Here is a 15222-nt window from a genome sequence, read left to right on the forward strand (position 1 = left end):
TTATCAGAATAGGTGCCGTTGTGGAAAAGCTCATCTTGGACTCGAGAACGGAACGACCCTCCGCTTCTTGTCAGTCTCAGCTTGTACATAATGTTGGACTCTTTGATCCTTGCTTCTTTTGACTAATGTTCTGTAGATCCAATAGACAATATCAATCCATATAGCAATTAACTTTCAAACTTATTTAGTTGTGCGCTCGTGTTTCACGGGCAGTGCCAAGACCGCAGGCCAAATCCCGGATCTCCGGGGATACCGTTTTCGGTAAGCGACCCGCTATAGTAACCGGCCCGCCAGCTTTGTCCCGCAGATTAGTCATCGAATGGGCCATTAATCCGTATAAATTACTCCTAGTTGACTCCCAGTTTGCTCTTTCACAGCTATGCTTCTCAGTGAATATTCAATGGCTGTGCCGCGAATCATCAGATCTAAACTCTCTAAATGTGTGAAAAATATGCAGTCAGAACTACGACCTGTTCTTTGTCGGACTCTCACGGATGGCTCAGGTATGTTGTTTTCAGAGACTGTTAGTTTTGACTAATTTGCCAGCAGAAATCCCTATTGAAGAATGTGATCTATTCGGTTACCAGCGATATCGGTGGCTGTAGGTTGTCTACTCCATATCATTCCAGCTGACTAAACGTTCTAGAAACGGCGAATCAAGAGAACTTGCAAGACGTTACCTGAAATTTGACTTGCGTCAACTTGTTCATACAAGTATCCAAGCCATAGGAGGAGATGGACTACAATGTATTCATCATCAATTTGTCTATAAGTCCTTGATCTAACAGTGATTGCCAGGCACGAAAGTTTCCAAATGTGTTGAAGGGCAGTTCAATAAGGCATTCGTATTGACTATGAGCAATGGCGATGAAGTTGTTGCCAGACTGCCCAACCCGAACGCAGGCCCTGCATTTTATACAATTGCCTCCGAGGTGGCAACTCGTCAGTTTGTACGTCTTGATATCGCTTGCTGTTGATTAAACTAATAAAGCCAGGCTCGCGAAATCATGGGATTGCCTGTCCCTAAAATCTACACCTGGTCATCAGACTCATCAAATCCGGTAGGATCAGAGTATATTCTCGAAGAAAAGGCTACAGGTCAACCACTGGGCAAACTATGGGCCCAGATGTCAATGCCATCACGATGCGAGATTATAGACCAGGTAATTGATATAGAGAAGAAACTTACATCGGTGTCATTCTCAAAGCATGGCTGCATATACCATACATCTGTTCTGAGCTCGAAGATTTCTGTTTATGACAGCTTAGATTCAATGCTGGACAGTGCGTCATTACCGGAAGTGCGCCAGACTTCGGAACTTTCCAGGTTCACGATAGGTCCTTCAAATGACCGCAGAATGTGGCAATCTGAAAGGAAATTCCTGAAACTCGATTGGGGTCCATGTAAGCTCAACCAGATTCCCTCCGTTTTACGGGCTCACCAGCTTAATCATTTTAAGGGTCAAACACTGCCGACTATGCAATGGCTCTTGGGAAAAATGAACTTTCTTGGGCGCAGTCTCAAGCAAGACCAAGAATCAATCCATATCGCTCGATTGACAAGCCAGAAAGTCCGGAAGAATACCGATCTCTTCTTGAGCGCTATCTAATAATTTCACCCTACCTCATACCAGGACCAGAGACCGGTGAACCGCTCAATACTTTATCACATCCCGATCTGCATCTTGATAACATATTTATCAATCCGGATACAAACCAAATTACTTCAATAATTGACTGGCAGCTGGCAGCTGTAGCACCTATATGTCTGCAGCGCCCCCATCCACAGATGCTAGAGCTTTCACCTAGTCCTCGTACCAGTCAACAAAATTTGCTTGAGAAGGAACTTCTCGAATACTATTATGAGGGCACTAAAAATGCCAACAATATACGGACAAGAGTCTTCAGAAATCCATGCCTTACAACAAGACTCGACCCCTTAAACTTGATCTCAGGATGTTGGGAGCGGCAGGACACATTTTCGTTGCGCGAGGCTCTGATTAAAATAGTTGCACTCTGGACGCGATTAGGCTATAGCAGCCCGTGCCCAGTTGAATTTACAGAGGAGGAACTAACAGAACATCATAACGAAAGAAATCTTGTTCAGGGGTTATCCACCATCGTGCAACAGTTGGCAGACGAAGGACTCATTCCAATTGGGGGTATGGTCCAACCGGAAGAGTACGAACAGGCTAGAATGGTGAGTGACTGGGCTAAACGGGAATTTATCAGCCTAGCTGAGGATGAGCATCAAAAGAATTTGCATATGATGGTATGGCCGTACTAGAAATAAGAAAATGTACCGAGTTTGAATTCTCTTAGCTCTTTTATTTGTGCAAAACTCATTGCTATAACTTGCTGACGAATGTACCTTCCTCTTTCGCTTGCAAGTGGCTTTCTACAATCCCAAGAGCAAAGCTTATTATAGTTAATGCTACCATCACTTCTAGGTTTATTGTCCCTGGTATATGTAATCGCCATCAATATGAGCACGACGACCGGGTCCCACCAGAAGATTCGGAACATTGCTGACATCATTTGTCTTGGAAGAATGCTTCCCCAAACATAGTTAATTGCCGATGTTCTCGGAATGTGCGTAGATTCGTTTACATGAAACGGCGGCCGAAATCTGACATGAAGCTCGACCTCATTTATAATTATTGCTAGCGTTCGGACCACGCTTTGAAAATTGCAGCTCGTTGTCCCGGCCTGCTATTGGTTGTCACTAACACCTTCGTGATTAATCAGCTTCCTTGTCATCTCCCGTGACTGCTAGGTTACCCCGCTTTTTGCTCCTTTCTTCAATGTTGATGTGCTATCTAAGAATCATTGGAATCGCCCATTTGTTTCTATTGCTAAGTTATTATACAGTTGAAAGCTCTGATGGCCGACGACTCGTATACTCATCAACAATAAGATACTTCGTCTGGTTTCATGAACTCGTTGGCTTATCCTGAACGCAGTTTCCCAGCGCACCTACCCACGTATACTGCGGCCGGCATGCTTATTGGTGACTTGAGCCGGCTCCCTCCTCTTTGTTGAGACTGACCTGACAAACGCTTTTGAGAATATCAAAAAGCAGACATGGAACTTATTAGTGCAGTCTGTCCCGCTCAGGCCACCGAAGTATCGAGTAATGCATCTGGCAAAATTGATATTCTTCGACGGGTAAGGGTTGACAAGCACAATCACTATACAAGGCTAACAAGCATAGGCCACTCAATTTATCATCTGTAACAAGCAGTTTCTCTCCGATGATTTGAGGCTTTCTTTATTCAAGGCCTTTGGTCAAAATGACATAAAGTCTTCTGGAATAGAGCGATCTCGTACACGAGCAAGAGATGCTCGGGAGCGCATCGGCAGAGCCACTGAAAAGGACATTCTACCAACACCAGAAACCCTCTCACTCATCGCGGAAATCAGAGCAGCTCCATCCAAATTCTGGACAGCCAAACTGAGAGTGAGCCTGGAGTGGGACGCGAATATATTGCGCCAGCTATATCACGGAAGCAGGGAAAATGACCGACTTTCTGTAACCTACCGGGCGTTTTACACATCTGCGACATACCTCTTTGTTCGGCTGATTTGCGAAAGATTCAATGTGCGAATCTTCTCAGAACGCGTCTTACGCTACTGCACGACCTTGATTGATCCTAACGGGAAAGAGGATGTCGAATCTGTCAAGAAAAACCTCAAGGATGACTACAAGGCTGGTCTCATATGGAATACCTATGCAGAACACTTGGGCGGGTATGGCACATTCTTCTTAATTGGAGTAGCTCCAGCATGGATGTAAGTATTCGGATACAATTAATCATTCTAGCTTTACTGAGTGCGGAAGGTTCGAAATATCTCTCAACAAACGTGATGATCTTGATTTTGTCGTTTCTCATCTAACTTCGATCAATGTCCCACATACTGCCGCACAATACGACCTGCACGGCATTGGTTCTCAAATCATATATGAGATAACACAACGAGCTGGGTCAATCCTACCATCGCGTCTAGCCCGAAGGAACAAGAAATCTAAATCAAATAAGTTACCTGGGTCTAGTCGGTCAGGGGCCACCAACTCTATGGTGGTTTCAGACCAAATCCAAGGCCGGTTATCATCTTCTGACTTCATAACTATACCAGACATCAACTCCCCGGGTAATAATCCAGGTAATTAGAGTCTACCTCATGTTCTTGTGCTTTCTGGAATCTCCCTTCGCTAAATCTGTTTGTAGGGCCCGAACATCAAAATGTTTTGAATCAATTACAATTCAGAGCCGATCATGATTCTGTGAGTAGCTATAATATGTCTTTGTCAATACAGAACACCTCAGGACTAGACAAAGATGTTGTCTCAGTCCATAGTTTGGAAGACGAGCGTTCTACACTGCCTGCTTCAGGTATACATCAGGGTACGTTTTCCCTTATCTTATTAGTGCTTTTTGCGCCTAGAACCTAAAGTTTTCATCCTAGAGAAAGTCTCCATTTTTGGACCCTCGCCGCATGATCAAACATCCTACTCTCCATCCTTCGATAATGCGGTCCGAGGATTTGAGGATGTCCTTTATCACGCTGCAGGCGAGGAAGTGATCTCCCAGAATATCGCTGAAGGTTTTGAGGATGTGAATGGTCACACATTCGGGGTTCTAAGCTCCGGCAATTTTTCTCAACGCCTCCCAGAGGACATTTGCCGCCAAAGAGAGAGCATGTCTAATCTTTATGATATCGCTCAAGGCTTTGAAACCGCACACTATCAGACCCAATTGACTTACGGTAATGTGATTCAAGGGTTCGAGAATGGGATTCACCATACGATCTGAATTTGAATATTAGTGGTACCTCGATCGGTCTTCGTATATCAAAGATATAGCTACCTTTGGATCTGTTGAATAATAAAAAAACTAGAATCAGAGACAAACTTGTAGTTGGGGTATGATAATATGTAAAGCTTCAAGGCTGGCATGATGGAGCGCAAATCAATCAATTATCTGTAACACTTCATGTAAGATCAGATATTACCAGTACCGTTAGTTTGGCACCTTCCGACACTTCGACGCTACATTCCCTGAAAATATGATAATAGTGGCTTGTATCCAAGGCCAACCCTTCCATATATACCTCCCCACACACTTCAAGAGGAATCATTATTGTGAAGGTTTGACCAACAATTGCCTTCCCAGGAAACACGACGAGACCCCCTCTTTTATAGCTCAATATTTCCCGCGTTTCGCATTCCTTTGTCGTTTGTGATAGCCCCTACCAAAGCTGTCAGAATCAAGGCTCTGCTAAATTTTTCCCCAGAATTCTGACCTTTGCTGAATACTCCGAAATTGCATAGTTGATTGGATCGTCGCAAGCATCTGTTGCGAAGAATCGTGCAATCGTACTGCGTTTCGGTCTCGGTAAGGATTCAGCAACCGGCTTGACCTCTTTCCATGCTTCAGTGGCGTAAATCTTGACCTTTTCCGATTGCAAAGGGATAAATGAGGCCGAAGGCCTGTCGGATGAAGACATGAATGAGGCCAAGCGTCAAGACAAGCTGATGGCGGACGAGGTTTATTGGTCGTATGTTAACCTTTGGCAAGTAGAGATAACGGTGTTTTGATAATGGATCTTCTGGATGAGAAGAGAGCGACGGGCAGAACCCCTTTCTTGTTGTCTTTCGTTGTTGAACATTTGGGCGTTGTAGAGGGACATTTAAATGTGAGGGGACGAAGCAGGTCGCTTTTGAGGTGGGGTATGTCTCGTGACTCTTTATAACAACTATTGGCTGAATTTCAAGGGCGGTGAAAAGAGCCTATGAGGATGATAAACCCCTGCCATACTCCACGTGACTCACTCTTTTTAATATTCGTTCCGTTTCGCCCTCTTTTCCACCTCTCCCCCCGAACGCTGTGATTTCGAAGGTTGCAAAGAAGCCTTTCCCACCTCGAGTCAGCGCGTACCTTAGATCACATAATCTCGTGCTTAGCGACCCAATATTTGCCTGACTACAATAGCGTTGACAAATTTGGAATTTGGAGTAGTCATCCTCTCGGGCCCGCCACCGAGGATTTCACACTGGAAAACGGTCTTTTTTCGCTGTATTTAGGACGGTTGCGATATCAGGTATACTTGAATTGTTTGTTACTACCCAGAAATTGAACTTCTTGACGTTTTACCGGATTCCGTCGCAAAAATCCTTTAGTCCAGCACAGACTTCGTGTTCATTCAGTCTCCAAGCCTCCCGAATTACCGCGCAGACTACATCTAGTAAGGTGAACATCTTCACATTGTGGCCTCAACAGTATCATTCTGCCTAGTCATACTCTATGGAGACTTCTCAAATTTCATTATTCATTTAGAGGCTGGAAATTGCCTGTCAGGCGTTACTGAGGGAAATATGGATGGAATTGCCCGCGAATTTCACCAGAGCTGGGAATATATTGTATCTGAGGATGGAGCGTGGCTTTACAAATGTCCAAGCTGTGAAAAGGAATTCTCAGAATTGTCTTCGCTGTTCCAACATGTTGAGGATATCCTAGTGGTCTCCTTTCTCAGTCGTGGACACGGTTGTTTGGCTAAGCTAGAACGATTTGTGTCTCGTAGCCTAGAATAGGTAAAGATATTTTCTTCTTTTTGAGCATTTGTGATCACGCCAGCATGCATCTCAGTGTGATGCACTCTCTTCTGATATATTGCTGTACTAGATTATTCAAATATCACTACCCTCCCCAGGTCACAGAATCTGCATGACTCGCATGAATCATAACCTACGGGTATATTGTCGCCTCCGGTGGTAGAGTCTTGACTTACAGCAACCCGGGCGCTCTTCCCGTCAATGTAGCTCTTTTCCACAATTCGTTTCGGCAGTTCATGTCTTCTGATTGCGAGTCCTTGCAAGGGCACTCACTTTTAGCACTATGTAGAAGTAAATGCCTTCCCTATTACATCTCGAACTTGGGTGCTACTCTCGGATAAATATCTTATCCGATGTGCCGTCCCGGTGGGCTCGACAATGATGGTTTGATAACAGTTATTGTTCCTAAGTCCTTACTCATCAATAGAACACACCCCTTTCAGGCAACCACCAGTTAAGGCCTGTCAGATTCGGTCGATTACAAGTCTTTGTTCCTGAAAGCCGAGAAGAAATCAAAGAAAGCTGACGAAGAACGAAGGAAAGCCGAGGAGGGAAGGAGGCAGGAGAAGATACTGAGAGAGCAGGCAGAAGCACGAAATCGCCAGACTACCTTCGAAGAATTTATTCAATATTGTCATAATCTTCTTTCAAAGCCTCTAAAAGCCGGAGATCCCGCTCAGTCTACTACTGGCAAGATTCCCTCCCCTACCGGCAAGTACTGCCCTCTACGACTGGAATCCTGGACAGATTGTGTCTCTAAGCAACAGCGGGTTTACAACTCAGTTCGTCAATATCTCCATCCTCTGGGCAGCGAAGCACCGCGATTATTCAGTCCCTGCATTGTACTAGAAGAGTACGGGCAGCGTTTTGCCGCCCGACCCATCACGAGCGAAAAGGACCTGGAGGTGTATGAGCGTTTCGCTGTGGAAAATCATGTTTTTGATATTATCTCAGCGCTGTGCAAGATACCGAGTGCTCGGGAGGAATTCGGCCTAGGGGACGGGGTGTGGTTCGACAACCACGCCAATGCTCTTGACGAAAGTCCGCCAGACGAAACAAATTCGAAGGAACGACCTGCCCGCCCCGATTAATTCTGTATCCACCGTGACGACGGAGATACCAGGACCTTGTTGACTACAGTCGAGTACAAACCGCTGTATAGACTGTCTAACGAGAATCTTAGGGCGGGACTTCGACCGATGAACTTTTACTACGAGATTGTCGACCCAGAAACAGTTCCTACTGACGGGCCGGAGAAATTAAGATATAACGCCGCTCACCTTGCCGGCTCTGCGATCGTTCAGGAATACCATGTGATGATTCAGGAAGGTCTGGAGTACTTATACTTGACTACTGGGCTTGGGGTTGTGCTCCTACGGGTGCCCGACGACTGCTCGACTTTGTACTACTACTTGGGCGAGCCGAATCTCGACGTCGAGAGTGTTATTGAGGGCCCTCGGACAGCAAAAGAGAGAGTGCTTTGTCTGTGCCTTATGAGCTTCCAGTCGGCCTATCGAGATCAATCCTGGCGGAACGCTGCTCGATCACAGCTCTCAATCTGGAAAACTAGTTTCGGCCATGCACGATCCCAAATTTTACCGGGCGAGTTGCGACAGAAGCCTCCAGGATCCGATTACACCAGCCTGGAATATACTAGCTCGGAGATGACGTCATCTGAATACCAGCCATCATCTCCTTTCAAATCGCCTGCCTCCCTCAGTCGCCGCCCGTCCACTCGTTCCACTCGTTCCACTCGCTGTGCGCCTGCCAATGTCAACCGTCGCGAGGATTCTTCAGAGCCTGATGATGATTTGACACCTGCTGCGCAACGAAAGCGCGGTTTTAGTCAGATCGCGTCCTCGCCGCCCGCACCGCGCCCTACTCCGACCACCCCAAAGAATCCCCTCAACGCCATGTCGGTCGATTTCGCCCACACTCTTATGAGTTTTGCACGCAAAAATGTCTTTTGAGTTTGCAGCGCAGCGATGTCTTAGACCCACAATGCCCAAATGTGAAGCTTCATCGAGCTGTCCTGAAGACCGACCGTCACCCAATCCGAGCCGCTGAATTAGTCTCCTTGGTCAAGCAACGGTTGGACAAGAACCTGGACGAATACTATACTCTATTCGGCCAATGTGGGTCATACGGCGCACCATTCAAAGTCACATGTGCCGCATACGGCTACACAGTGGTGGGGAAGGGCACAACTTCACAGCTATGGCATGAGGTATTGCAGGAAGCAGAGATCTATCATATTTTGCAGAGCATTCAAGGCTCTGCAGTGCCAGTGTTTCTGGGGCTTCTCAATTTGGCTAAGATTTACTTCCTCCACGGTGCAGGTGAGATTCGCCATATGCTACTAATGAGCTGGGGGGGGGAAGAGTCTCCGTCACAAGGAAATCGATACCAACATGCAGCGGCACATTTTACTGTCGGAAAGAAGTATTCTATCATTGGGTATCGTGCATGACGACCTTCGCCCAGAGAATCTTTTGTGGAATGAAGAACTACAACAAGTATTGATTATCGATTTCCACCAGTGTCACTTGAATCATCAACTACTACTTCCAAAGCCGACTTCAGTAGAAAACGACACTTGAAGAGAATTCGTGGAGGCAGTGATGAGCTAAGAACCAAACGCATGTGTGTTACTCAGCAGCATGCATTAGTCAAGACCCTCTGAAATCTCCATTACAGCGAAGCTCCGACTATGCGAAAATCTTGGACATATATCTCTCACTTACCCACCAGGATTTTGATCTGAGAGCGCAACGATATTCAGCTCCACTATAGTCAAGGTTGCATCTCAGAATACGGTGCGAGACGGTTACAACCAGCAGCTAGCAGGCAAAGGCCGGATTGGAACGTTATTCTTAAAAATCAGACTGTAAACTGGAGGGATCTTTAACTGCTTGCAATTTCCAGCTTGTCACGTGGAGTGGTGCCGACTCAAACGGAGATCGAATTATATATAAGTCTCGCGATTTGTGGCACTGTTATGCTGAGCAGGGAAAGCTGTAGCTTTCTCTCTCTATTACGATGGGCTTTGAAGCGGGCGATTCATACGTGCTGCTTTGATGAGGACGCCTGAGCTCCGGCACCTTACGAGTGAGATGAGCGGAAGCTGCATAAGGGTGGTATCAGCCAGAATATGATCGCAAACAATACTTGCCTAATAAGCTCTTACACTGTATCCCAGCTTGAATCATAGAAAATTTATCTTCCTCTTGTTATCAGGTTTCTGGAAATGTGATATTGAAAGACTCGCGGACGTAATGCGCAACAGAGCCCTTCGCTTTATGAAAATAACAGTTTCCAAGTTATCGGCAAAGTACTTATCCCAATGCTGGCCAAGTGCATTTCACCACAGCCTTAGAAGTCGCTAGCGCAGGTTTTGTTGCCCTGCTTCTGTGTCTCGAATTATGTTGGGATGACTGCATTGCCTGATTTCCCTTCAATAAAACCTACCTGCTATCAGATTTAAAAGCACTGTGCTCGCACTTCTAATATATTCTGGATGATCCTTGACTTTTCTTTTCGCATGACAATATTTCGGTCATGTGTGTCTCCTTCCCAGAAACGAAAACTCCTGCCTAATGATGTGGGCCACAATGGAGATCATCTAACAATGATATTCCCAATTCATGAGTACCGATACCGATCCCAAGTCTAAAACCACAAGTTTTGTACATTTCCCCTACAAGTGATCTTCACCATACGCTATACTTGCTTCAAGAATACCATACAAACCCCTCCCTCATCTCTTTGGAAAGTATTACTGATTTTCTATGTTTTATGAGCTCCGCAAGCATGCCACAACCTGACGTAGATATCTCCCGATATACCAGTAATTGTCGGCCACGGGACAAAGAGCACCAGCTTCGAGACCAACTTTCGCCATTCAAATTTCAACCATTAGTCAGAACATATCAAGTAAGTATTTGTTGTAGTCGGAAAGAAGGGTCGTAGCAGAAATTCTTGGTATTTCTCGATTTACTAACAAGAATAAGGCTTCATGGCAATGCCAGAGCTATTTAGGAAAGAATATAGGAGGTTGATATGAGATCTCAAACAATAGAAGACAAATTAGAAAAAGAACAAGTGGAAAATCAGATCCTTCTTGACATGGGGCCTTTTTGTGGCAAGATCACAGGCTGAAGCTCTACTGCTTACTCGCACTGCGGGACGATATGTTTGTCTCTGGTGTCGGCGCCGATCTTAGGGTGAAACCTCGCCCGTAGCGTTCCTTAAATTCGGGGACCGTCTCATCCCCCGCCGCATCGCTGGCGCGTGGTAAAGTATCGGATTCTGAGATGGGCTCTTCATTTCTCGAATAAACAGTGTGGTGAGCTGTGAGGTCTCGTGATAGCTGCTGGATTGACTCGTTGCTCATATAGCCTCCTACTTGTCTGTTCCTCCAACCCAGACCCCGATTTTTTCCATGAAGAACTTTCCCATTCGCGGAAACCATAAACTGCAAAGCGTCACCAGTGCCGTGGTTTTCGATAACACTGACAGTCTCCTTGAAGTGACTATCCGCACGGGAGCAGATATCTAAGCACTGCCGAGCGGCCTCCCATTCGTCACGTAGCCGCGACAAATCTTGAGCATCTTCATCAGAAACAGTAGTTCTCGATTTCGCGAGCAGCCGATCCATGACCTCTTGCATATGCTTTTCCAACTTGACGGTTGTGGCAATTAGGCTCCTTTTACATTCTTGTAAGCCTTCATTCGTGACAGTCTCGGGCGAAATATCAGCCATCTCAGATCCGTCAGCAGGGCTTGCATTGTCGGATATCAGCTGAATTTGATCGATATGGCTTGACAACTGGGCGCAAATCTGAAGGCATTTTTCTGTACTCCGGCGCTCCTCCTGCAATGAGTGCAGTTCACTTGCATCTAGTTCAGAGAGAATTCCGTTCTTCTCAGCCAGCTGCTTTAACTTTTGATCAATATTCTCAAGTCGAGCCCCTAGGTCTTCCTTCGTATCTTGAATCAGACCCTCATAGTCCCTGATGCTTTCAACAGCAACCGTAGATTGGCGCCTGATGAGAGATTAATAAACAACAGAAGATTGTAATAGGACTAAAACTGATGGTTAATGGTAACTTACAGTGTGGCATCGGTCAAGGCAATATTGATTGTAGCTTTGTATCCTGCCAACAAGTCACGCAAATCATCAATATTGCCACCCATGTATGTCAATCTTGCCCAATCACGGAAACTTGCGCGACTACTGCTCGATCTTGACGCGCATCGGAGTAGCTCTTGCTGGAACTCCTTGCAGGCATTGCCGCATCGGAACAACGGCAAATCGAGGACTGATAGACCAACCTCAGATGTCGATTTTACTAGATCAACAAGGGGTGCCAGCACGGCGCTCAAAGCTTCCAGCTCCCCGAGAAGGTCACGGACACGCTTTGGATGCGATTGAAAACTTTTCACTGTCTCATAAAGAGAGACACTGGTTTGAAAGGCAAACGTCGCCAATGCAAGTATCCCGGAGGCAAGTCCGATCGTTTCCGCCATGGTTATCTCAGTGCAACCATAAGTTGTTACAACACCGCTTTAAAAGTGTCAAAGTTGTAAAGAATTATACTAAGACAAAACGAATTATTCTGAAAAGGAGGAATAGGCAAGAAAGGTTGTTGAATCTTCTTTTTTCCGGGCCTAGTTGGGGTTTTATAAATTAAGAGGGGTAACACTTTTCGTCAAATTGTAAGCGTTGGGCTTAACTATCTCGGGATCGTTGCTCTGTGGTGGGCGAAGATTCCAATGCGCTCAGGTGGGGCGGCGGCTGCTCAAACAAAAAGGTGGCGGGAAGCTAGGAGGGTGACTGTAAACCCAGCTGCGGCACATGGTTGGTTTGGGCCATTTGGAGTGCATGCGCAAGTTGAGTATTTTTCGCCTGTCAGCTTTAACGCCCAGACCGCTCGGACCTCTGACCTCTGATCTCCTACCCCGCGGGTCGCGCTCCGCAACAGTCCGTCGTCGCCTACTAAAGTGTCTCAACGCCCTTTGGCCTCCTTTTGACTTCCCTTTGACTTCCCTTTGACTTCCCTTTGACTTCCCTTTGACTTCCCTTTGACTTCCTTTGACTTCCTTTGACTTCCCTTTGACTTGCCGTCGACTTTACTTCGACTTTCACCCAATATTGCCATACGCCCATCGCCAAAGCCCCCAATTCCCTGCCCACTTCCGACGGCCAAACTATAGCCCTATTACTATGGGACTCACACCACATGAATTCTGTGAGAACCTAGCTCGACAGCGAACTAGTTTTAGCCACGACGAACAAATTAAATATACGGAATTTATCTCTCAGACATATTACTTTACCTATAATGCATCCCTAACAAAACAACACAGAATCGTCAGACGCCGTCTTCAAAAAATCCGGCAATTAAGTGACTATATTTGGATCCTAGTGGCTATCACTTTCACTTTTACCAGTCTTGCACATCTTTGTGATTTTGATAAGTGCTTAAAGATTATCGAGTCTTGGCTGAACAGGTATCCTCTTTCTCAAGATCAGTACGAAAGTGCCCGTGCTAGACTTCAAGCTTTGGACAACAAGAGGGAGGAAGTGATTAATGGTAAGTGATAGAGGTACGGTTAAAGCAAAGCTAACATTATGTAGATGGACAAAAGTTGGGGAAGAAAGTTCCCCGGAGGAATGTGCCAAAAAGGAATTGTATATGACTCCAATTTTTTTAATCTTTATCTGCTAATATTCTCAGTATTTCCGATACAAATAAAAAGCATCGATATATCAAGTCCTATTTACAGTCCACAGCAAGGCAAGTCTGACCACATGAAGATAGGGTTATAAGCTAATAGATTTTCTTAGCCCCAATATCAACAGATATCAACCCGGGAGATAGCGAAAGCGCGAAAGGCATTCAAGATTTTCTCTCATCTATAGAGCGTGAGAGCTTAGATCCAGGAGATAGAGTGATTTACATTTCATCCGAAGACCAGCTACACGATAAGCTGGAAGGCCTATTCTTGAAACCACTGTTTTGGCGATCATATACCAACCAGCACCCTATCCCTGGTGATATGCCTACTTCTATAACCGACTTTATCGCGTCTCTCACCAAGATCAACGTCCAACAACTAGAGGCCATCGACTACGCTAAAGATGCGGCCACGCCCAAAGAAGTACCAATCGCTGAAGTGGCTAAATATTTCCAGTCACCGCCAATGAGTCGCTCGGCGTTGAACTTCCTTGATATGGAGAATTTATATCTTCCTTGTGTTCCGGCACCTGTACGCCAATCAGATCTGCTTCGAACGGCATATTTACGCAAGCGGGGATCAGTGTCCAAGTCTCTGAGAAGTTATGATACAGTTCCTCCGGATCGAGAGTTTCTTCTCTTATCCGGCCGTAACTCCGTATCACCAATTCATCTTGATACTGCCGGGCATTTAACCTGGATTATCGGAATTTCCGGCCGCAAGATCTGGTACGTGCCTAGTGATCTTACCTCGGCGGCCAACAGACTCGCAACAGGTGGGAGTCAATTTCCAGAACATTATGAGGACGGATGGAGACGTATAATCATTGAACCTGGTGATCTATTGTAAGTTAACGATAAGATTCAACCTTTTGCTTGTGGATTTGAGCTGAATCGCGAAGGGTTATGCCACCAGGTTGCCCACATGCTGTGTTTACCCCAGAGGATTCATTTACCGTTGGAGGTCACTTCTATACACGTTCACATCTTAGCACAACAATCTCCACTACCGCTCTTCAAGCCCGTTATGGGAGCACTTTCTGCAATGAGAGCTTATCCTTGCAGGATTACCTAAATATCACACTGATCTTCGAACAGTGTAAGGACTTATTTTCCAGTGCAGACATGGCACGGTTGGTAGCAAGCAAAGTGTATTGGGAGTGCGCCAATCAACTCAATGCTCATGCAGAATCAATGTCCAGGTATGATGCTGAGCATTCCACGGCGAGGCCCGGAGGTGAATCTCTTGCCAAGGGTAGCAAGGGTGGCAGTAAAAAAAGAGGTAAAACTGCTACCAAGAATGCTCCGACCAACAGGGAAGATACTACTAGAAGAGACGTACACATCGCATGGCTTCGGATCCTAGATTTCATGCAGCGGGCAAGTACAGAGCTTCAGATACATTTAATCCAGGGAGATACTTGATAACAAGATTTAAGTACCACTTGTCACTTTCATAGCAACAATGCAGGCAGTATTCATCAGGACGCTGTTATATTCCATATCTCGAGTGACCGACACAGAAAGTCCCAATCTACTTAGGCGTCGTAGGGGTGCATAGGTAAGCCTTTTTATCCTACCCTCAATAATTAACAAGCTGCTACCCCTTTGGCGACAAGCACTTGCTAGACTCATAACCAGGGATTCTATGATTTCTTGGTTATATGCAGTGTAAAGTTCGGCTGCAGTGTCTAATAGAAGGCAAAGTTCTCTCATAAAGGCGGAGCTTGTCAAACCAAAGAAATAGAACAATAGCGATAGCATAGTCAAGCTAGTTATCTTTCTGGGGGGAGAATGTTACTATTGGATTGAAAGTTGCGAAAGTTGCGCATGAGCCTTTCCCAATTGTTGGTATAGAGTATTCAGCAA

At 45.7% G+C, this 15222-nt stretch overlaps 7 protein-coding genes across 7 annotated transcripts; 5 read left to right on the forward strand and 2 right to left on the reverse strand.

Moving 5' to 3' along the window:
• Positions 1–424: 424 nt before the first annotated feature.
• BO82DRAFT_355309 (uncharacterized protein) lies at positions 425–2307 on the forward strand. Its single transcript, XM_025635411.1, has 5 exons — positions 425–503; positions 550–747; positions 799–950; positions 996–1404; positions 1461–2307. Exons 3-5 carry the CDS (start codon positions 855–857, stop codon positions 2285–2287), a joined length of 1332 nt encoding a protein of 443 aa, XP_025490798.1. The 5' UTR covers positions 425–503; positions 550–747; positions 799–854; the 3' UTR covers positions 2288–2307.
• A 505-nt stretch (positions 2308–2812) lies between these two features.
• BO82DRAFT_355310 (uncharacterized protein) lies at positions 2813–4918 on the forward strand. Its single transcript, XM_025635413.1, has 5 exons — positions 2813–3168; positions 3215–3792; positions 3842–4164; positions 4230–4406; positions 4468–4918. Exons 1-5 carry the CDS (start codon positions 3085–3087, stop codon positions 4812–4814), a joined length of 1509 nt encoding a protein of 502 aa, XP_025490799.1. The 5' UTR covers positions 2813–3084; the 3' UTR covers positions 4815–4918.
• Positions 4869–5697, reverse strand: BO82DRAFT_355311 (uncharacterized protein). The gene is made up of 2 exons (XM_025635414.1): positions 5305–5697; positions 4869–5250 (listed from the first exon to the last, which is right to left on the reverse strand). Exons 1-2 carry the CDS (start codon positions 5506–5508, stop codon positions 4993–4995), a joined length of 462 nt encoding a protein of 153 aa, XP_025490800.1. The 5' UTR covers positions 5509–5697; the 3' UTR covers positions 4869–4992.
• A 194-nt stretch (positions 5698–5891) lies between these two features.
• BO82DRAFT_355313 (putative C2H2 finger domain protein) lies at positions 5892–6629 on the forward strand. The gene has a single exon (XM_025635415.1). It carries the CDS (start codon positions 6377–6379, stop codon positions 6590–6592), a length of 216 nt encoding a protein of 71 aa, XP_025490801.1. The 5' UTR covers positions 5892–6376; the 3' UTR covers positions 6593–6629.
• A 96-nt stretch (positions 6630–6725) lies between these two features.
• BO82DRAFT_375443 (uncharacterized protein) lies at positions 6726–9213 on the forward strand (the record flags this gene model as incomplete). Its single annotated transcript, XM_025637478.1, has 5 exons — positions 6726–6732; positions 7082–7654; positions 7730–8452; positions 8512–8995; positions 9054–9213. 5 exons carry the CDS (start codon positions 6726–6728, stop codon positions 9211–9213), a joined length of 1947 nt encoding a protein of 648 aa, XP_025490802.1.
• A 1167-nt stretch (positions 9214–10380) lies between these two features.
• On the reverse strand, positions 10381–12291 carry BO82DRAFT_384268 (uncharacterized protein). The gene is made up of 2 exons (XM_025638088.1): positions 11727–12291; positions 10381–11658 (listed from the first exon to the last, which is right to left on the reverse strand). The coding sequence occupies exons 1-2, from the start codon at positions 12140–12142 to the stop codon at positions 10776–10778; spliced, it is 1299 nt and encodes a 432-aa protein (XP_025490803.1). The 5' UTR covers positions 12143–12291; the 3' UTR covers positions 10381–10775.
• A 548-nt stretch (positions 12292–12839) lies between these two features.
• Positions 12840–14778, forward strand: BO82DRAFT_286023 (uncharacterized protein; the record flags this gene model as incomplete). The annotated part of the gene is made up of 5 exons (XM_025631526.1): positions 12840–13161; positions 13254–13307; positions 13354–13401; positions 13479–14199; positions 14256–14778. 5 exons carry the CDS (start codon positions 12840–12842, stop codon positions 14776–14778), a joined length of 1668 nt encoding a protein of 555 aa, XP_025490804.1.
• Positions 14779–15222: the final 444 nt, after the last annotated feature.

This window comes from Aspergillus uvarum (genome assembly GCF_003184745.1).
Source record: "Aspergillus uvarum CBS 121591 unplaced genomic scaffold BO82scaffold_35, whole genome shotgun sequence".
Classification (NCBI taxonomy): Eukaryota; Fungi; Ascomycota; class Eurotiomycetes; order Eurotiales; family Aspergillaceae; genus Aspergillus; species Aspergillus uvarum.